This window comes from Diceros bicornis, chromosome 10, assembly GCF_020826845.1.
Source record: "Diceros bicornis minor isolate mBicDic1 chromosome 10, mDicBic1.mat.cur, whole genome shotgun sequence".
NCBI classification, from domain to species: Eukaryota; Metazoa; Chordata; class Mammalia; order Perissodactyla; family Rhinocerotidae; genus Diceros; species Diceros bicornis.
The window spans coordinates 12,786,116-12,810,037 of NC_080749.1; the positions used below are offsets into that span (position 1 = coordinate 12,786,116).

The following is a 23,922-nucleotide window of genomic DNA, read 5'->3' on the forward strand; positions in this document are numbered from 1 at the left end:
TGTAAATTTAGAGCAACTGTAAAAAAAAATCAAGGGAAAAGAAGGTAATATTTACAAAAAAAATTTTAACAGTAATAATTGATGTGGTGATATTAGAATTACTGTTTTAAGTGTAGTGTGGGATAAAAACAAATATTTAATTATGGGATATTCTAATTCTAGAATCCCTTGAGACCTTCTAAGAATCAAAATATTCTGTTTATCTCAATATAGATATGTAGAAACAAATATAGATTTCAACTCTATACACTTAAGAGGCCTAGAAACAATGAGCAAACCAGTAGGAATGAGCATTCTTAACACACACTGAGATTTTGAAATATCATTTTCCCTCAAAAGAAACCAGGGCTTCTTGAAGAAACAGCTGATCGCCGTTCTGTGGCATCTTGAAAATAGACAAGATGAGCCCTAAACATCTTAAAATACTAGAGAGCATATCAAAGACTACAAACGTCATGTCAAAAGGACTTAAGGGCCAAAAGAAGACTCCCACTCGCCAGACACGGCACAATTTGAGCTTCAATAACGAAAAGAATTATAATATATTGCAACCTATCAAAAATGTTTAATCCATGAATTCATAATGATATTATTTTAAAAATATATTTGTATATCTTCTTAGGACAGCAGGGAAGCAATTCATTACCTTGAAAACAGGGCAAATAAAAGGAAAGAATCAAATACTTTCCCTGCCTTTCCTATATGAACTGTACTACTGGGTAATCAAATAATAAAAGAAGGGAAGCGACTCCCTATAAAATTATTCCAGCTAATAAATAAAAACAAAAAGACAGAATTAGGATATTTCTATCTTGCAGCCTCCAATGAATTAAAGGATCCAGGCACTGAGCATTAATGACTGCTAACATTAAAAAAAAAAGTGAAAACCAGACATTATGTGCTTCCTGGTAAAAGAACACAACAAAGAACACAATCTCTAATCTGATCTTGCTTCTAGATCAAGCTGCCAATCTGCAGGAAATACACAGGACAGCAGAACATGTTGAAGTGCACCATGAATATGTGATCAGCAAAATCCTGACTGAGAAACTACAAGTAAAATGGTCCAGTTCCTTAACAAGAAAGTTCTAAGGAAGAGTAAAGGAAGGAGGGAAGGAGGGATTAAAAGAAATTTAAAGTTCTCTTGTTAAAACAAACAAAAAGCAAGACCAAGCCATGGTATCTAGGAAGGCACACTTGGATGATAAAGCCAAAAAAAGATACCATGTAGGAAGGGGCTGTTATTGGGACAGGGTACAAAGAGGGTTTCTGGAATGGATGGCTAAATTCTACTGCTTGACCTGGGTGGTAGTTGCAGACGTTCACTAAGATAGACATGCTTGCATCTGTTTTATTTTACAATAGGTTAAAAATAGGAATGTAAAAACATGAGATTTAGGATGAATATGAATAGATGTTCTACCTCAATTGTTCATCTCACGTTCCCCTGTACATTGTCCTAACATCCATTCCTTTGGAGACCACTGCTCAATACACAAACTAATTAGCTAACACTACTTAAATATTCCAGCCTCTCTATTGTCACTTGTTAAGGGTACAACACAAACCCTTATGGTGTTGTAGATGGGAGCAACATTAATTTTAAGTGGTATGGGGCAGCTATTAAAATAATTTTCTTAATTATAAAAAAATTTTCAAAACAATACAGAAATATCAAGTAAGAAGTCGAAGAGCACTCCTCACCTTCTCTGCCTCATTCCCCAGAGACAGCCACTATTAACATTTTGGTGTATACTCTTCTAGATCTTTATTTTTATACAAAATATAAATACATATTATATATAACTACACAATTTCCTTAATCAACAAAAACTGGGATATATTATTCCGCAATTTTTCTTTTACACTTAGCATCTTGTGGACATCTTTTCATATCAATACATACACTTGATAATTCATCAATTTTAACTGCTGCATAGTATTCAAAAATATAGATTTATCACAATTTCTTAATCATTTCTCTGTTGATTCATTTAGAGTATTTCTAATTTTTCAGTATTACAAACAATGCTGTAATAAAAATCCTTGAACGCACTATTTAAAACATCTCTATAAATATTTTAAAGGATAGAGTCTGAGGAATGGAAGTGACCAAAAATTATACTCATATTAATATTTGCACTCCAAAAGGGTAATACCAAGTTATATTTCAACAATGTATCAGAATGTCCACTTTCCATACTCTGACCAAAAATGGATACTTTTAATCCTTTGAATTTTTGCTAATCTAATAAAACTGGTATCTCGTTGTTGTTTTCATTGTTATGTTTTAGAGTATTCGGGAAAATAAGCAATTTTTCATAATACTGGTCATTTGTATTGCTCCTGTTAAATGCTCATCTGTTTTTCCTATATTTTTAATTACATGTTTTTAAAAATTATTGCTTTGTGGTTCGGAACTCTTTAAAAAATATGAATATTAAAAAACTTTTCTTTCATATATGTTGAAATTATTTTCTCTTTTACCCTTTACTTTATGTTTTTTCCTCTTGTATATTTTTAATGTAGTCAGGCATAAAGTTAGGCATAATATACATTCAGTAAAGATTAAAAAAATGTGTGCCTTACATAGGTGTTAACAGTATATGTCAGCTCAAACAAATTATTCAGTGAAAATGAATACAAGTAATGATCTACTGATATTTTCATAAAGATGCCTGATACAAAAAAAAAAACAAAAAGAAAAATGAACAAAAAAACGCTGTGTCTAGACAGGTCATGATGAGTGAAAGCACATAGCAGAATTATGGAAAATCACTGTGTGACCTGAATATTATAAGGTGACACAGATGAAGTCATATATATAGCTCCATTCTGAGAGAAGAGATCCTTTTCTCTGTTTCAAGGGATTATGTTTTTAAATTATTTGATTATTCTAACCAGTCTGTCAAAAAATCTTCAAATATGTGCAGGTTAAAAACAAAGTCTTGGAAGAAGCTATAAATCGGTTCTTAAATACAGAAATAGATATCATATGGTCAATACTTAACTTGTCTGTTTCATTTTCCTCAGCTGTAAAGTGGAGATGATAATACTCTTATCTCACAGGGCTGTTGTAAGGATTAAATGAGATTAATATATATAAAGCCTTAAGAAAGGTGTCAGGCACTTAGTAAATGTTATATAGGTGTTTCCTGTTATTATCTATGTCCTGTACAGGTAAATCTCTCAAAATTACTGTCCTCACAGTCCTTCTTGAACACTCTCTAAACAGCCTCTGCTCTTACCTCCAAAACTCTAAAACCGCGCTTACAAGGTCACCAATGACTTCCAAATTTCTAAGTCAGTTCTCATTTGACATAGTTGATCATACCTGATTCACTTGGCTTCAAAAACACCCATGTGTTTTTAACAGAAAGAAAAGCTTTCTTTCTATCTACATGGCTGCATCTTCTTGGTTTCCTTTCCAGGTTCTTCTTCATTTCTCTCACCTCTAAACTTTGAAGTATCCCAGCTCTGAGGACCTCTTCTCTTCAATATCTACTGCATATGTTCCCTCAGTGCTCTCTCAGCTCATCTCATAGCTTTAAGCATTATCTGCAAGCTGACAATTCCCAAACGTATATCTCTAGTCCAGATCTCTCCTCTGAACTCCAGTTCCACATACACTCGTGTGTCACTTAACGACAGGGATACGTTCAGAGAAATGTGTCGTTAGGCGATTTTGTCGTTGTGTGAACATCAGAGTGTACTTACACAAACCTAGAAGGTATAGCCTACTACACACCTAGGCTATATGGTACTAATCTCCCATCCAAGTACTAACCAGGCCTGACCTTGCTTAGCTTCCAAGATTAGGCGCATTCAGAGTGGTATGGCTGTAGACTACGGTACTAATCTTATGGGATCAGTGTTGCATATGCAGTCTGTTGTTGACCAAAATGTCATTACGTGGACCATGACGATACTGAATTGCCTGCCCTTCTTCATTTGATTTGTACAAGTCTTATAAAATTTAACATGTTCCAAGACTAATTCCTGACCCACTCTCCCAAACTTGCTTCCCTCTGGTCTTTCCGAACTTAGTGAATAGTTACTCTACCTTTCTAGTCGTTCAGGCCAAAAACTTGGGAATCATTCCTGAATCCTTTTTCTCTCACATCCGATTGCCAATACATCAGTAAACGCTGTCACTTCCATATTCAAAATATATAAGAACCTGATTACTTTTCACTACCCAACTACTACAACCACCAGTATCCCTTACCTGGATCACTGTAATAGTCTCTTAGCTGGTCTCTGCCCCTAGGGCCTTATAGAATACTCCCAAAACAGCAGCCATGGTTATCCTTTAAAAATGTAAATCACACCATGTCTTTTATCTCCTCAAGCCCCCTAATAGGCTTGTTTATAATTAAAAGCCAGTCTTTAAAATGTCTTATAAAGCCCTGGTCCACCTTGACCTCAATACTCTCCCTCCTAGCTTTCACTGCACCAGCCAGACTGGTCTCTTTGCTGTTCCTTGAAGTGCTAAGCACACTATTTCATGGCCTTTCGTTGCTGTTTCCTCTGTGTACATTGTCCTCCAAGATATCTGCATGATGCCTTTAGGTCTGTTCATCTTCTCCGTGAGGCCTTTCCTGACACCTCATTTTTGGTTGTCTCAATCCCCTTTCTCAGCTTAACTTTTCTCCTTAACATATATCACTATCTGATATATTACATATTTAATTAATTACTAAAAAATTGAGTATAATGTAAATATAATAAAATGCACAAATCAAAATTTTATATGCATGCATACACATACATATATACACTTCTATGTAACCACCACAAACCAATATATACATTTTCAAAATCCCAGAAGGCTCCCTCATGGGCCTCCCAGCTAATAACACTGCTCCAGAGGTGACTGCTCTTCTGACTTCCGTTGGTATATGATATAGACTAGTATTTTGCCTGTTACTGAACTATACCTCCGTAGAATTACACACTATGTACTCTGATGTATTCAGTTATTTGTTTATAGTCTGCCTTGCCCACCAGAATGCAAGCTTCATGAGGGTTGGATTTTATCTACTTTACTCACTGCTGTATCCACGGTGTCTATAAACAGGACTTGGAACATAGAAGGTGCTCAATAAATATTCACTGAATGAATGAATAATCAAAATAGCATCATTAAGCTTTCCTTTTCTTGAAACTTTGAAGGGCAAAAGTTATTTTTCAGTAGGATTATCTTCATCATTATTACAAATACCTACGGAAATAAGATATTCACAATTAAGCCTAAAACTTGGGAAGAATTGTTTTAGGATTAATTTAGAGCATCCTATTCCTAACTAAAAACCTGAAGCCAAGCCTTCTGTGATTACATTTACATTTAGATAACTAGGAATCAGTTTCTTAGGCAAACACAGAGTTTACATTATACTAACATCCTTATAAAACAGATATTGAACTTGCAGATCCATGGCATAGAGATCTTATAGCTCTATTATGTTCTTTTATTCTCTTCTCATAGCTTAATAAATATTCATTGATTGCTTTTCTAGTAAAGATGATAGGTGTTTAGTGAGCCCTCAAACCATTCATTTAACATGTTAAGACACTTTAATTAGGCCACCAATTACTCCAGAGACAGTGCTTTTTCCATTCTAAGAAGTCAGAAATTCTTTACAAAAATTTAAATTTAGCTCCCACAATGTTCCTTGATATTAATTTAATATGTTCAAATTATTTTATATTTTCAAGATTACTTTGGTATCTACTATTTCATCAACTGATCCTAACCACAAACTCAGGGGTAAATAATTGTTATTCTTTATAGCTGAGCGTCTGAGAGCAAAGCACAGAGAGTGTTGAGGAAAAATAAAGACAGTATTTGTATCCATGGCTTATTTAGAAGTGTATTTCTTAATTTCCAAATATTTGGAGGATTTTTGAAGTTATCTTTCTGTTATTGTTTTTAGCTTAACTGCATTGTGGTCAGAAATTATATTCTCTATGTTTGAAAACAATGAGAAATTGTTGAATACAGTATTCTATATGGATCAATTAAGTCAAGTTTGCTGACTGTATTGTTAAAATCTATATCTTGCTGATTTTTAGACTGTCTGTTCTATCAGTGACTGAATAAGGGATATTAGAATCTATTACTTTCTTTTGCTCTGTGAAAGACATTGTTAAGAGCATAAAAGGGCAAACCAAAGATCAGGAGAAAATATTTACAAATCACATATCCAACAAAAAAATATGTATCTAGAATATATGAAGAATTCTTAAAACACGAGAGTAAAAAAATAAACAACCAAACTAAATAATGGACAAAACACTTGAATAGACATTCATCAAAGAAGATGTGATGCTCAACAACATTAGTCATTAGGGAAATGCAAAGTAAAACCATACGAGATAAAATGTACCTATTAGAAAAGTTTAAAAAGAAACAAAACAGACAGTACCACATGCTAAAAAGGAAGTGTAACATTTGGAATTTGCAGATATTGCTGGTAGGGATAGAAATTGGTTCAGTCACTCTAGAAAACAGTTCGGCAGTTTCATACAAAGCTAAATATACACTTACTATATGACCCAGAACTCCCACTCTGGGATTTTTATCCTACAGAAATGAGAACTTAAATTCACACAAAAACCTGTAAATGAATGGTTGCAGTGGGTCTCTTAATAATAATAATAATAAAAAAAAATACTGGGAAACAACCCAGATGTCTTTCAATGGGTGAATGGATAAACAAACCGTGGTACATCTATATAATGGAATACTATTCAGCAGTAAAAAGGAATGAACAATTGAAACACACAATGACTTGGCTAAATCTCACATGATTACTGTCAGTAAAAGAAGCCAGTCTCAAACAGTTACATACTGTAGGATTCCATCTATGAGACATTTTGGAAAAGATAAAACTATAGAGTTGGAGAATAGATTAGTGGTTTCCAGGGATTAGGGGTAAGAAGAAGGTTGGACTACAAGGGGGCAGCATGAGCTTTTTTGGGGGTCAAGAAATTGTTCTGTATTCTGACTGTGGTAGTGGTTACATGAATCCATACATGTGTTAAAACTCATACAAATGAACACTAAAAAAAAATCCATTTACTATATGTTATTTTAAAAAACAAAATATCCTCCTGCTCCTGCTCCCTTCCCGCAAATCTTTTTTCTTTCCTTTTTATCCTGAAGTTGTCATCCATTCTTTACTTCTACAATTCCCTTTTCCCATATTCATACAATCTTCTAGACAAACTAAATGTTTTAATTTTCTCAAATATGCCATGTTCTCTTTTGATTTCAAGTCTTCATTCATGCTGATGGCTCTACAGTGAAGACCACTCTCTTGGCTAATTCTTATTCATACTTCTGGCTTCAGTAAATTACAGTGGTCTCCCCCTTATCCATGGTTTCACTTTCTGTGGTTTCAGTTGCTGCAGTCAACCACGGCCCAAAAATATTAAATGGAATATGCCAGAAATAAACAATTAATAAGTTTTAAATTGCCTGCCGTTCTGAGTAGCACGATCGAATCTCGCACCAACCCATTCCGTCTGGCCGGGATGTGAATCATCCCTTTGTCCAGTGGATCCACACTGTACACGCTACCAGCCTGTTAGTCACTTAGTAGCCGTCTGGGTTATCAGATTGACTGTCATGGTATCACAGTGCTAGTGTTCAAGTCACCATTATTTTACTTAATAATGGCCCCAAAGTACAAGAGTAGTGAGGCTGGCAATTCGGTTATGCCAAAGAGAAGCTGTAAACTGCTTCCTTTAAGTGAGAAAGTGCAAGTTCTCGACTTACTAAGGAGAGAAAAAAAATCGTTATGTTGCAGTTGCTAAGAACTATGGTAACTTTATTACAGTATATTGTTATAATTGTTCTATTTTCTTATTAGTTATTGTTGTTAATCTCTTATTGTGCCTCACTTATAAATTAAACTTTATCATAGGTATGTATGCACAAGAAAAAACAGTATACTTCAGAGCTTGATACTATCCATGGTTTCAGGCACCCACTGGGGGTCTTGGAACATATGCCCCATGGATAAGTGGGGACTACAGTACTTCTTCTAAGAAGACTTCCCTTCTTAGATGGATTAGATGTCTGCCATGTGATCGCATAGCATTCTATACTTTCCCCTTCATATCCTCACATATTTGTTAATACATGTTCCATTTCCTTCTCCCCCACTATCCTGTCAGTTCCACGAGGGCAGGGATAATCGATGTTTTGTTCACTACGTAATCCTTAGTGCCAACACTGTGCAAGGCACATAATAGATACACCACAATGAATTCTCTTAAGACTTATTTGTATTTTGCAGATTGCTATAAATAATTTGGTTCTACTCTCTGATATTTTCAACCTGCATTCTGAAGGCAGAGAGAAGACATCTTACCTTGCTTTTCAAAATAAAATATTATTTCAAACGCAATTTTGCTTGTGATATTCAATTAAAACTTAAGTATTCTCAGGGGCCAGCCTGGTGGCGCAAGCGGTTAAGTGCACATGCTCTGCTGCAGCGGCCCGGGGTTCGCCAGTTCGGATCCCGGGCGCGCACCGACGCACTGCTTGGCAAGCCATGCTGTGGCGGCATCCCATATAAAGTGGAGGAAGATGGGCACAGATGTTAGCCCAGGGCCAGTCTTCCTCAGCAAAAAAAGAGGAGGATTGGCAGATGTTAGCACAGGGATGATCTCCTCACAAAAAAAAAAAAACAAACAAAACAAAACTTAAGTATTCTCTTATGTATCCTCTCCCCTCTACCGTTTGTCCTTTTTGTTCCTGACGCTGCAAAACTTCCCTTCATGTTCACTGAACATTTGCACATTTTCTTCTTAAGTTCTCCGTATCCACACTCAACAGAAATATCCTTTTAAATAAGTTTGACCATTTAAAATTTAAATTCTTTTAATCTGGTACTCTACATTTATGGCTTTCCGAGAAAGAGTTTTACAATCTAATAATTTAAACAACAAAAAAATTCCTACCTCAATCAAATCAACAGATAACAATATGGTTAATTATGTATACGATCCAGCCACGTCACTTAAATTAAAAAAGGAAAGTCCAACCTCCTTTGTATTTCATTGATAGCATTCAGTGATAGCAGACAGCAGTCTAAACTACCCTTAGAAAATTGCTAAGGACAAAAATAACTGAATTTAGTGGTCTTTTTATTGTTAACCATAGTTTAGTTCACATATTCAAAGTTCCATTAGTTTTAAGCTTTATTATAATAAAAAAATCTAGGGGGTTAGCCCTGGTGGTCTAGTGGTTAAGTTCAGTGCACTCTGCTTTCGCAGCCCAGGTTCAGTTCCCAGGCACGGACCTACACCACTTGTCTGTCAGTGGCCATGCTGTGGTGGCGGCTTACATACAAAAAGAGGAAGATTGGCAGTGGATGTCAGCTTAGGGCAAATCTTCCTCAGTAAAAAAAAAAAAAAAAAAAATCTAGCTGCACAAATACTGACGGCTATGTTACATATGGAGAATCATGTTCAAAAGTAATAGCCCTCATGGGGCTGGCCCCACGGCATAGTGGTTAAGTTAACATGCTCTGCTTCAGTGGCCCGGGGTTCGCAGGTTCAGATCCCAGGCACAGACCTACGCACAGCTCATCAAGCCATGCTGCGGCAGGCGTCCCACATATAAAGTAGAAAAAGATGGGCACGGATGGTAGCCCTGGGCCAATCTTCCACAGCAAAAAAAAAAAAAAAAAAGGCGGGGGGGGGGACGATTGGCAACAGATGTTAGCTCAGGGCTAATCTTCCTCACCAATAAATAAATAAATAAATAAATAAAATCTAAAAAGTTCAAGAGACTTACCCACACGTTTTAAATGGAATCAGACGAACAGATTTCCAAGTCATAAACACTCAGAATTACTAGATATAGTCATGTGAGGAAAATGAGTCATTTGGTTTTTTAAAGGAGCAGTTGACATAAGCTTTGTGAAATATAAGAACTAATGCTCTTCTCTTAAAACATGGCCAGGTAAGGCCCTAAATGATATGAACCATTACATGGAGTTTTCAAATCACTATCTGTCTGTCTGTGTATATCTTGGATATTAAAATAAATTCAAAATAACTATCTAAAGAAAACTTAACTCCCTTTCAGGCTGCTATCCTTATTAGGCTCAGCAATTTGTCCCAAGAGAATATAAAACCTATTGCCAACTCAACTATGATTACCTATAATTCCACTTTTCACTGGTTATGGAGAACAGCCGTTTTCCAGGTACTTCTAAAGGAATATAACCTCTTGATAAAGAAATCATGAGAAGCAACGTGGATGAAGAGACACACAAATGAAGGACAGCCACTCACAAATATGCTTATGGCAGGAGGATAACAGTCTTTTGGAAGCAGCAAACTTCGACAATGAAAAAAGTTAGAGTATTGTATAAGAGAAGCCAGCGATTATAAATTCCATCTTAATAAAGGGACTAGGGATTAGGGGGAAAGAGACAACCAAAATATGTTAATATGCTTCCTTTTGTGCTTTAGAAATAAAAATTCATGATGATGTCACTGAATGACGAAAATAAAATAAGTGAAGTAAAACAGGCCTCAGTGAGGTGAAAGTATCTTTTATGATAACAATTATCATAAAAGTTAAATATATTAAAAATCTACTTTTCCTGTGACTTAACCTTTATTTTGTAAAATAAAAATTCTAAAGGTACTGTTTCTGATAGTCTGCAAAAATTATCTTTATAACATAAAAGCCTACACTGAAGAAAAATAACATGAAAATTCCACTTATTCTTCTCATTAGGCATTGCATCTTAAGTGGTTGTGAAAATACTTATACTCAGAGAGAATTTTCAGTGCAACTATGTCAGCAGCACTCACTACTTATTCTGTTTGTTGCCTAATCCTATCAGGGTATTAAAAAAATTTTGATACTGAGTAATGGAGCCTAACTCAACAACGTCAAAGTAAGTTTTCTTCACTTACCCTTGCATAGTGGAACTCAACTCCATAGAGTTCTAAGGTACGTGCTGTGTTCAGGTAATTAAATTCTGCTTCTGCAGGAGATAAGCCTCTGTAAAGACATCATCAGGTTAAAAATTATGTCAATCACAAATATGGCGAAATTAGAAATGGGCTATTCATCTGGAAAAACTTCAGTATTCTAACTAAATCTTTTATAAAACACCATGCACAACTACTACTCTTAGTTCTGTACAGTACCATCTAACTTATCCAGAGGATACATTTTCAGTAACACAAATTATTATTTTGTATAATTATTTTCTTATTTTCCAGAAATACAAGAATGACCAAGTTTTACAAGTCCCTAGCTGTTCTTATTGCTGTTACAAAGTCACTCACTCTTAGACATAACTTGAAAGAAGTGTTTTTCAAAATTTGGTCCATACAGCACATCTGTATTTAAATCACACAGGGTACTTCTGAAACATGCAGATTCTGAGGCAAGCCCAGAGCAGTGCTTCTTAGAGCATGGTGCACAGACAGGTGTTGATTCACAACAAGTACAGAAATTGACAGTATCAGAGTCTTTAACAGCACTTTGGCAGAGTGATTTTATGTCTGTTGAATCTAACGATTAAAAAAAAGGACTTTTAATTTTTTATGTTTTTGTTTATTTTTCCATTTTACTTTGCTAGTAATTCATTTTTACTATATTTTTCAGAAGTATTGTTCCATGACACATTGGGAAAAACTAGTCTTTCATCACAGATAGTTTCAGAAGTACTGTTTGATAGAGTCTGATATAGAATGGATGGGGTCCAAATTACTTACATTTAAGAAATATCCCAAGTGATTCTTACGAACACAAGTTTAAGAACTACTGCTCTAAATGCAAAGCCTTTAAAAATAGATTTCATCCTACATTATATACAGTTCTAACCAACTTAGTTATCTGATATTATCAGATTACAGCAGAGCAAAAAAGCAGCAAGTTACAAAAGCAAAGATATGAACTTTTCATTCACTACTGATGCTAGAAAAGGGAGCCAACAGCCTGCCAATGCATAATCACAAAAATGGGATTCCTCAAAAAAAAATCCGATATACTTCAGTTTTCTATAAAATTCAATTACGTTAAATAAATACTCTGCCTCCTCCCAGGTTAAACTGGATGATTCGTTTTTTTTTTTTGTTTTGTGAGGAAGATCAGCCCTGAGCTAACATCCATGCCAATCCTCCTCTTTTTGCTGAGGAAGACCGGCCCTGAGCTAACATCTATTGCCAATCCTCTTCCTTTTTTTCCCTTTTTCTCCCCAAAGCCCCAGTGGATAGTTGTATGTCATAGCTGCACATCCTTCTAAGTTGCTGTATGTGGGATGCCGCCTCAGCATGGCCAAACAAGCGGTGCGTCGGTGCGCGCCCGGGATCTGAACCTAGGCTGCCAGTAGCGGAGTGTGCACACTTAACTGCTATGCCACGGGGCCGGCCCCAGGATGATTCTACTTTTGTTTTGTTTAAAGATTTGAGGAATCATTTCTTTAAACCAAATATAAATATATAATATATACCTTCTTCTACAAACTTCTTCCTTACAGAAGAGACTTTTCATTATTGGTTAATTTTTTAAAAATCTGGTTTATCTTCAAACCCTTGATTCTGATATGCTATGTGTAGAATTTTCACTATAAATGGCATTTACTTTTAGACAAAAATAGCCCCCTCACCACATTAGGCCATTCTATTAAAATTCTCATTCGTTAGTCTTATCTTAGATCAGAGGTTAGCAAACTTTTACTGGAAAGAGCTGGACAATAAACACCTTAGGCTTTCCAGCCACATGGCCTCTGTTGCAACGACTCAACTCTGCTGTTATGTGAAAGCAGCCACAGACAACATGTAGACGAATGAGGGAACCTGTGATCCAATAAGTGTTCATTTATGGAAACTGACATCGGAATTTCTCAAAATTTTACATGCCACAAAATGTTATTCTTTTGATTTTTTTTCAACCTTATTTAAAATGTACAAACCATTCTTAACCCGTGGGCTATACAAAAATAGGCAGCAGGACGTAGTTTGCCAACCTATTTTAAATACATGGGCCATTATCAAATGAAAGTAAGCTTCCTTAATAATAAGAGTTAATATTTCTTTAGTGCTTACCATTTTAGGCACTGTTCTGAGTACTTTGTATATATAAACTCACTTACTCCTTACAATAACTCCACAGGTAGACATTTTTATTTACATATAAGGAAATATAATTTACATATAAGGAAACAGAGAAGCAGAGACATAGAGCAATTTGGCCAAGGTTATAAGACAGTGAGCAACCTTACCACAATTTCAAACCAGGCAGTCTGGCTCTCTAGTTCAGACTCTTAGCCAACACGCAACACTGCCTTAGTGCCTCCACGAGTATTCTGAATTGTATGTTAAAGCAAAACTGAACTCTGAACCAATAAACAATGTTACTTTCTATTCAAAGCAATAAATCTTTTCTCAAAAAAAATGTCACAGAAAATTAGACTCACAAAATATCAAAGTTGAATACTGTTATGAGTGAAAAAATGCTATCCCTACAGGACTATTTTCTGTTAATTTAGTATTACATAAAGTTCCTTTTCTCCTCTCGGCTCGTCACCAAACAGAAATGATTCCTTTCACTTAGCTAAAAACTGAGAAAGAATTGCTAAGTAGATTGATCTGTATAACATGAATATACTACTAATATTCTAAAATTCCTTCTTACAGAACTGGCAACTTGATATAATAGCAAATAAATTTGTTTATAAACAGCTTTATAGTTCTTAACAGAAATGAAAACAAGCCGCATATATTCTATGAAATAAGCAATGAATTGTTTTTAGTAGAGATCACCTACATTTCTTTACATCAATCATACTGTTTATACAATAGTAACTGTACTATATTAAGTAAACACAACAATCACATTAGAAATAATTTAAAACATTTCTCTATAAAATATGCCATTAAGAAATTTACCAAATAAGCAGAAAAGTAAACAAATCCTTACATATGTTGCTGATGTAATTTTGCAATTTCTTTTTCAAAATCTTGAGGTTGATCAGGAATGAAAGAATAATCTGAGAGGTAGCCTGGCAAGTTGTCTGACTGACTGTAGTCTCCAAGTTCAGCTAATAAATGGGAGGAAAATATTCACACTTTAATAAACACATTTTTCAATTTTTATAGCCAAGTCAGCAATGTCGTGAATTCCATTATATTTCTGGAAATAAAATATTCATGTTTCTACTGTTACCATTTAAGCAAGTTATAACAATGCATTTAACATTCTTCTAGGTCTCAAACAACTTCAGAAAAAATTTCTTTCAGGAATCAAAGTAATTGCTAACTAGTTGGATGTTTCATTACATTTCTCTTGCAGTCACTTTTTTCCGTATAGTAACATATGTCTAAAGAATTTATACATTAAAGGCAATGTACTGTCAAAACAGACCATGCAGTCATATGCTATTCGACCCAAGAGTGGGTTGATACTTACACTGAACAGCAAATGAAGCCAAAAGGGCAGCTGTATTATAGGGACAGGGCAATCTAATAAAACAAAATAGAAAATACTTATCCCAAAGTTAAACACAGTAATTTCAAAAGCACTATAATTTATATTATGCTATTCACACTTGAAGTTTCCACGTGACTTACATTTTAACTATTAAGTACTGAACTCATCTGATGAAAGAAATTCATGCTACGGGTAACCACTTTTCAATAGATAATTTGTTTGCAATGATCATGAATTACTGAAATAATATGGAATTAAAAGTATTTTTAAAGCCCACTACTAAAAATTTAATATAGCCCACCTTCCAGTAAGAATGTCTTGTTTAATTTGCAAAAAATACTGGTACCTTAGAAAAAAAGAGAGAGAGATAGTTAGCACATACTGGAATTATAACATTTAGAGTTTACGAACTGCATACTTACATTAACAAATAAAATTGAAATACTTAAGTATTTGCTTTTATAATCTACATATTAGCACATGTAAAGATATTTTTAAAATAAGCTTTCACAAGTTCATGAATCCAAATCTTTAAAATTCTTTGATAAATGAAATTTTGTACTTCAAATATCTTGTTTCCACTAGTTTCTATTATAAAACTCCTCAAGATTTTTAAGAGTTACACGACCTAGGGAGAATATGGGGGAGAAATACTCAGAGGTTTGTGCATGCAGCAAGTAGAACTGGGAAGCACAGAAAACTTGAATCAGAGACATAGGAGAGCTGACAGTAGCAATGTACCAGAGATCAATTAAAGAAAGTCATTCTTTCTGCTGAGATAGGAACCTAGCTGCAAGGACAGGCCCAGGTGTTGATCATTAGACAGTAGGAAGCTGTTAACTGTAGAAAAGCACCTTTCTATCTTCATTTAAGAAAGATCTCTTTGATCAGAAAAAAAGGACGTTCCTTTCCCTACTATTGCTCTACTATTAGAATTGCCAAGTACCCAATTTCCTTTAAAAGCAACAAAAATATAAGTATTCTATAACAAGAATGCTGAGGTTGCTTACAAGATGGCATTGTCCTTCTGTCCCCACTAGTGTGTAAAGTCATTCCCTCATAGATGTATCAATGCTTGGGCAAAGTCACATGCCCTGTATAATGTTGGCAGAAGAGCAAATTTTGTGTCTTTAAGTGAACAGGGAATTTTAAGATTTTTATTTCACCCCATTAAAAAAAGTATAGATAGGGCCGGCCCCGTGGCTTAGCGGTTAAGTGCGCGCGCTCTGCTGAGGGCGGCCAGGGTTCGGATCCCGGGTGCGCACCGACACACCGCTCCTCCGGCCACGCTGAGGCCGCGTCCCATATACGGCAACTAGAAGGATGTGTAGCTATGACATACAACTATCTACTGGGGCTTTGGGGAAAAAATAAATAAATAAAATCTTTAAAAAAAAAAAAAAAGTATAGATACTCCAAGAGTCAAAAATCATTAAAAATTTTAGTTATTTGGCTGATTAAAAGTCATTAAAGAGGACAATAACAAAATTTAAATTATCAAAATATGTAATTAAGATTTTCAGAGAATCAGATATTCATTAGAAAATTTTTTTAAAAAGCTGATACAAATATCCTGGCTTCATATATTAACAAAGTACACAAACTCCTTGCAAGGCTTAATACATAATATTACAAATATATCTACTTACTCAATCCAAGACAACATATTTCTATCTGGTCTACTTGGTTTCATAATTGAAAGTTAAAGGTTCCTGGTGGGAAACAATCTTTTAATTAGGATTGAAAGGTCATGTATATCCTTGACATAATATTGTTAATCCTACACAAATAATACCTATTTTTGCCGAATTTCATTTACATACCAAGCAGTAAGGTTTGATAGAGTGGAAACCAGAATTCAAGCCCTAAGCTAAATCAGCATGAGATCTTTGGCAAATTACTTGAAATCTGGCTGAGCCTTAGCTTCTATATCTGCAAAAAGGAAGTAATGTCACTTCCCTGGTATATGTATCCCAGGGGCCCTAAATAGAGTGATAAAAGCCCAATTTTTAAAGACAATTAAGACCTTTAAGATAGATTAATAATGACTGAGGTAAATATAGAAACGACATGTTTGAGCTTTAAAAATAATATATATTTTCTAATCCAGATAATAACTAATACCATGAACTAAGCACTTGTTATGCACTGTGTACACCTAGGCACTAAAAACGTATGACAGAAACGTCATTTGTATTCTCACGACTCCTGAGAAAACCCCATTTCTAACGATGCCAGCACCTGCTAATACTAAATGACATTTAATCTGATGGAAGCTCTCTAAGTCCATTCCTTTTTATCATTAATCTAAAATGGAATCTCAGGGTAAGGAGGTGTAGTAGATTTCCTGGTTTTTGGGGTTTAAGCTTAAAATTTAGCAATTGTGGCCGAGGGTGTCATTTCTAATCAGGACCATCGCAGTAAGGCTACCCAAGCACTGAAGTTATCAGGGAGTATTTCTTAATCCTGGCTGCATATCAGAATTACCTGGGAAGCTTGTACTGCCTATGCACAAGTCTCATCTGAGACCTATTAGAACAGATTATCTAGGGGTGTGGCCAAGGCATCAGTATGTTTGAAATCTCCTCTAAGCAATTCTAATTTGTAATCAGGGTAGAGAATAACTGATGTACACTATGGTAATAAAATAAAAACTATCCATTCATCCCATTTTACCAAACAGCATCAAGACTTGAGGACATTCCATTATAAAGGATTTTTTAAATAATGCATTATTTCTAGTGAAAACAAAGATAATCTTCTAGACTGATGACTGAGCACAAATTAATTCCTCGATTACTACCAAACTTGATTTTACTTTCTTCTACTTCAGGAAGAGATTTTGATTTAATTATCAGTGAGACACATTGATTATATTTTCAACACAGTCTATAAAAGAATCAACACATTCTAGCTCCATTAAGAAATTCAAAGACAGTTTTTTTGAGTGAAGTAAATTATGAATATGGCTCTATAATTGACAATATGTTAATTGCTTATGCTAACAAACTTTTCATAAACATTAAAAACATTAGAAATCCAATTTAAAATGATTGGCCTTTTAATTACAAATATTTCTTATACATTTAAAAATGTGATTACATGAAACATATACTATGGAATACTTTGCTACTTGATTTCAAGTTACACATACCAGGAAATAATAAAATGCATTTTGCCTTATAATTCACAAATTTCATTAATTCAGAGTAGTTTCCTTGAAGTTCATCCAAAATTAGGGAAAGTTTTACTATACTAAGAATTATTTATTAAGATAAAAGATTTTATTTTGATTATTTAACAACAACAACAAAACCTGACAAAATATTAAACTAAAGGGTATTCATATAACACAACTTTGCTTTTCAAGACAAACTAGCTTGGATACTATTAGTTTCAAATGTTAGGACTGCCTAATCCAGGACCTATATTCTTGAGTTCTCCTGTTATAAAAAAGGTAACACTCTGCCCCCCAACAAACAGAAAAGGACTCTCAAGAATGTCAATCTAATTTTTCTTACTTGGTCTACTGAAAACCCTACTTTACAAAACACCTGAGGACTGGCAGATACAGGTAAATATCTTTAATTTATTCTTCTGTTTCTCCACTTCACCATGGTATTCTAAATGATAACCAATACACTAACATCTAACAGCCTATCCATAGGTAGCTTTAGATACAGCTTTTTAATTTGGCACCTATCTTTTAGAGTAATTCTGGATATAGTTACTGACCTATATTCTTATATGTGAGACTTTTATGGAAGGTATAATATGCTAATTTTTAAAAGAAATTTTTAAACTAATTCTGTCTTTCAAGCAATATACAAGGTTATCACTCAGGTTATTTAAATAATGACAGTTATCACACTGTGATTATTCCCCACTATTTCTACTATAAACAGTTTACCTAACATTCATGGCCAGTAAATGGGCATTTAAAGGCCTGAACGTGCTAGTGCTCTCTCTGCCAACATCCTTCACAAAATGGTACCTGTTGACTACTGCTTCCACACATAATGGTGATATGTTTTATAAATTCCATTTTCTCCTCAATGGAAATAAAATATATGGAGAATATGCTTTTACATGAAAAAAAAAGGCAGGCACTTTCTCACTATGTAGGATCACTTGGATACAATTGCAGCATCATCTGATTACCTCAATTAGCTACAGCAGTGCTTCTTAACCATTTTTCACACGTAGAAAATTTAATATTTATATGGCTCAGGAGGTTGCTTGTGCCTGGATGGGGTGGCCCTGCGGTTCCAATCTCCTAAGGCCCTTCCAGCCAACCAAGAGGGGAGGAAACCATTATCTTGAAACATCTATAACCCATTTTGTATGCTGGCTGGGAAGCTCAGAAGTACAGCATGGTAATCTATTTTCGCTCAATTAATTTCAAAAGTTCATAATAGTTTTGACAATATTTTCAAGAAAAATACGCTCCATAAACCCACCTTGTATATTCTTCTTGTAACTTGTTGGGGTCACTTACAAAAAATTTGACTCTAAAGTTCAAACTGTAAGGAGATCCTCCTAGAAGTAATAAAAGCAGTTCTAATTAATCAGATTATATTAGTCCTTTATCTTTATAAAGTATACTTGCAAAACATCAAGTAAATATGTATGCTCACTCTTTAGCTGCTTCCTTATTGGTTTGTTTGGATCCAGCCACCTCTGAAAAATAAATAAATAAGACTGATTTCTTTTTGATTTGAGGAACTAATTCATCAATTCTTACAAATCTGTTCCATTTAAAGATTAAAGCTAAAAACTGCATTTTTGAAAAGGCCTAGGTAGGAAAAAAATCATTAATTTACAGATGTTCATATCAAATATAACAAAATTATGCTACAAATTACTGAATGTATTTGTGGTAGCTTTGAGATTTTGATTTGAATTTCCCATCAAATTATACAGCGTGCAATAACCTCTACTCCAAAAGTAAAAACAGCTTAATAATCACAGCACTCTGAAGAGATTTCTGTTAATTTATATTAGGTAACAGTCTGGCAAGTTTTAAAATTCTTTTTATCTTTCATACAAGTATGCTTGGCCTTATGCTCTAATTCAGACAAAATTGAACTACACACCATGAAAATCTACTCTTAAGGAAAATTTTGTAACTTCTATGTTACTCCTTAAAAAAAAAATACCCCCCCCCAAAACCACACTAATTTTGTAAGAAAATGTTTAGTTTTGGGAAGGACTGCTTTTTGTGTGTGAGAATTTTAAGTAGTGTCAACACTTCTGAATGCCAGTTAAGCTCTATTTCAGGAAAACTATAACTGAATTCAGAAAATATTTCAACTGCCAACATGTTCCAGTTAAAAAAATTAAAGAACCTAAAATGAGGTAATAAATGTGGCAGTATTTTCAAAGCACTACACAAATATAAGCTTATGTATCATTATTTATAAATCCTACTCCTACCACCCATACTTGATTCCATGCAGTGCACATAAACAGATTATAATAACAAATGGCTGGGAGTAATCCTTGAATATTTCCTTTCCATTATCCAAAATATCAAATCCAGCTGATTCCACCTTCAAACTATACCTGGAATTTAACAATTCATCTCCATCTACTCTGCCACCATCCTTATCTCTGGTACAGCTCTGGCCATAGCCTCTTAATCACTGTCCCTACGTCTTTTTTTTACCATCTTCTTTTTCATCCTCCATCCAGAAGCTAGAGTAGTCTTTTAAAACATGTCACCCCCTTGCGTAATACCTCTTGATAATTTCTCAATGCAAGATCCAAAGTCCTTACTATGGCTTGCATGGTCTCTTACCTCTTCTACCTCAATTTACTAAGCTCCAACCATAACAACCTCCTTTCTGTTTCTCAAAGATGCCATCTTGGAGCCTTCAATTCCAAGCTTCTTTATGCATAGAATGTCCTTCTCCAGCTTTCCCATGGCTAATTCCTTTCATTACCTGTAAGTCTCAGCTTAAATGATATCTCCTCAGAAAGGACTTCATCGATCACCCTATCAAAAGTATGTCACAAAGCTCCTATTTACTTAGTTATTTTCTATAAACAGGCAAGGAACATTAAATTCTTCATACCATTTTCTTAACTGTAATATGTTTGTTTTACATCTTTTTATTGCCTATCTCCTTCATTAGATTATGAACTCCATGAGGTAAGGGATAAAATCTGATTCATTTTTAACAGTCAGCACCTAGACAGAGCTTGGCATATAATATCTATTAACAATATCTGGTGAAGGACTAACTAAACCTGTTGAATGACTTACTTGCGGGGGAGATGTGTTTCTGTGCCAATAATCAGCTAGTTTTCACCTCTACTTAACACATTTGTTTCTCCTATATATCCACCTATTTATCCATCTTCCCACCCATCCAGCTATTAATCTAGTGATTTTATTCTTCATATTTTCTAGAAAAAGCCATAAATTACATTCAATTTAATGCTTGTCTAAAATCAAAACTTGGAATCAGTTAATCTATCCAAAATTTGCCTTCCTCATTCAATTCCTCTTCAAAATATTCTGATATCATATACCAACATATTTACATACACAAATAGATGTGTTAAGCTGACATAGTTTAACAGGAGTACAATGATAAGCACTGGGAAATTTAATAGACCTCATCAATGATGTCAATGAGATAGGACTTAGGTTCTTGGCTTAAATCATGCAGATGGAGCAATGCTATAATGAGCACTACTGGATAGTAAAGATAGTGTTCATAGTAAAAATATGTTATTAAGTCGAAAGAAAAACAAAGTGGGAAAAAAGGTAACATATAAAGAAGTCCTACAAATCAATAAGAAAAAAACCCAACACTAATAGAAAAACAGGCAATAGATAAGAATAAAAAGTTCACAGGCAAGGAACCACAAATGGCAGTATATGATAAGATATTCAATCTTGATCATAATTAGAGAAATATAAAGGTAATCTACATTAGGATATCATTTTTCAGCAATAACACTGGCAAAGATTAAAACTTTTAATGACATACCACAATGGCAAGAATGTGAGGAAAACGGGCACTTATACATAGCTTTTGTGAGAATATAAATCATACCATCTCAGTGGAGGACAACTTAGCAATATTTATCAAAATATAAAATGCATGTGATCACAGACCAACAATATTTTTATATAGCATTTTTTAATTGAGATATATTTCACACAATATAAAATTCACCATCTTAAGTGTACACTTTAGTGTACTTTAGTATATCCACTATGATGTGCAACCATCGACACTAAATAACGTCAGAATATCTGCCTCACTCCAAAAAGAAATTCCGTAACTATCAGCAGTCAGTCCCAATGCCCCCTACCCACAGCCCCCTAGCAACTACTAACCTACTTAGTGTCTCTACGGATTTGCCTATTTTGGACATTTCATACAAATGCAACCATACAATAGGTGGCCTTTGGAACTAGTTCTAGCTTCTATCACTTAGTAATATTTTCAAGGTTCATCCATGTTGTAGCATGTAACAGTACTTCATTCCATTTTATAGCAGACATTTGGGCTGTTTCTATCTTTTGGCTAGCATGAATACTACGACTATGAACATCTGTGTACAAGTTTTGTGTGAACATGTTTCAATTCTCTCAGGTATATGCCTAGAAATGGTATTGTCTGGTGATACAGTAAGTCTATATTTAACTTTTTAAGGAATTGCCAAAATTATTTCCAAAGTGGCTGCAACATTTTACATTTCCACTATCTATGTATGAAGGCTCCAATTTCTTTGCATCTTCATTAATATTTCTTGTCTGTCTTTCTAATTACAGACATCCTACTAGGTGTAAAGTGGTATGTCATTCCTTTTTTGCTTAATTGCTAATTGTAGAGATACACCACTTTTGGTTTATCCACTCACTGGTTCATGAACATCTGATTTATTTCCACTTTTTAGCAATTATGAATAATGCTGTTATGAACATCTGAGTACTAATTTTTGTGTGTGGATATGTTTTCAATTCTCTTGGGTACATACCTAGGAGTGGAATTGCATACAGTAACTTTTTTGTTACATCTTGAAAACAAGTATTGTAAGCCTTCTAATTTTGTTCTCATATAAATGGACATTGAGATCATATCACTACCTATATTTAGTCACACACCATAATTTGCTCTGCAAAAAATTGTTGTACCAATTGAATTACTGTGCTATATCTGAGATAAGATTCTTAATTGTTTGCAATGCAATATATATGAATTTAAAATAGGGTATTTTATTAGAAACAATTAATATCTAGTAAGTATTAATAGCTAATAGAGAGATTCTGGTTCAAGATGGCGATGTAGAAGAATCCTAAACCCACTTCCTCCCACAGACACACTGAATCTAAAAGCTACATACAGAATAATTTCCTCTGGAAAAAACTCAAAAGCTAGCTGAGCAACTTCTATACATCAGGCAAATGAGAAAAAACCCACATCAAAGTGGGTAGGAGAGGCTAAGGCACAATTTTACCATAAACCCCACCCTTAGTGTGGCAACCCACGACCAGGAGGGAACTCACAACCCTGAGCATCTCCCTGAAGAATGAAGGGTTTGAATTGCACATCTGGCACCTCAACTTTTAAGATTTGCACCTGAGAGACAAGCCCCCAAAACCTCTAGCTTTGAAAGCCAGCAGGGCTTGTGACCACGAGACCCACAATGCTATCGTGAACTGAAGAAACAGTTCTTAAAGGGCTCGCTGGGGCTCACCCACCTCAGGGCGCAGAGCAGAGGCAGCCGACTGAACATCCAGACTTTCAGTGAAAGAAGCTTATTTGCTTATCTTAAAGCATGGGCCTGAGAAGTAGGCATCTAATTTAACACACATCTAGGGGCCTACTGAAATACTCTCCAAAGATGGAGGTCGCCAGGCACCATCTTTGTGCTCTCCCTCTGCTTCGCACCAAGTCGCTAGTATTTTCTGGAAAGGAGCTTGTATATTCCTTGTATGGACCCCGATTTTTGCAGCTGCCACCCAGGAGACACCTGTAGATTGCTTGGCTGTGGTGGCCAGTGGGGCTCAAGCTTCTGGGTCCCTCAAGATTCTAACAAATAGAGGAGGAGTTCTTAACTGGCTACCGCCTCCAGGGCACAGCAGAGAGGCAACAAATTGAAGCACCCAGTCTTTCTGTGAGAGAGGCCTATTAGCTTATCTACATAGAAAGAGGAACAGGTTTCTAATTAAATACACATCAAAGGGCCAACTGGAATCCTCTCCAGAGACCTCAGACGGCAGGCACTATCTTTGAGCTCTTCCTTTGCTGCACTCCAGATCACCAGTGTCTCTGGAGGAGAGCTTGAACATGTGTCTGGAGCCCACTTTTTGTGGCTGCCTCCCAGGGGACATCCCCTGATAGCCTGGTTCTGGTGGCCAGCGTGGCTTGAGTTTGTGGGTCCCACGGGATTGTAACAAATGGAGAAACTTTCTGGCTGGCTACCAC

At 35.1% G+C, this 23,922-nt stretch overlaps 1 protein-coding gene across 8 annotated transcripts in view; it reads right to left on the reverse strand.

The window, feature by feature from the left end:
* Window positions 1–23,922, reverse strand: part of PTPN4 (protein tyrosine phosphatase non-receptor type 4) — a 213,629-nt gene that overhangs the window by 82,457 nt on the left and 107,250 nt on the right. For 3 of the 8 annotated variants that reach the window (XM_058548815.1, XM_058548820.1, XM_058548819.1), the window contains 6 exons: window positions 19,111–19,153; window positions 18,934–19,033; window positions 14,775–14,819; window positions 14,453–14,505; window positions 13,964–14,084; window positions 10,948–11,035 (listed from right to left, as the gene is read on the reverse strand). In XM_058548815.1, coding sequence (XP_058404798.1) covers window positions 10,948–11,035; window positions 13,964–14,084; window positions 14,453–14,505; window positions 14,775–14,819; window positions 18,934–19,033; window positions 19,111–19,153 — 450 coding nt within the window. Of the gene's footprint in view, window positions 1–10,947; window positions 11,036–13,963; window positions 14,085–14,452; window positions 14,506–14,774; window positions 14,820–16,122; window positions 16,186–18,933; window positions 19,034–19,110; window positions 19,175–23,922 lie in introns of those variants that run through there. The other 5 variants (XM_058548816.1, XM_058548814.1, XM_058548817.1 and 2 more) reach the window with 5 other exon arrangements.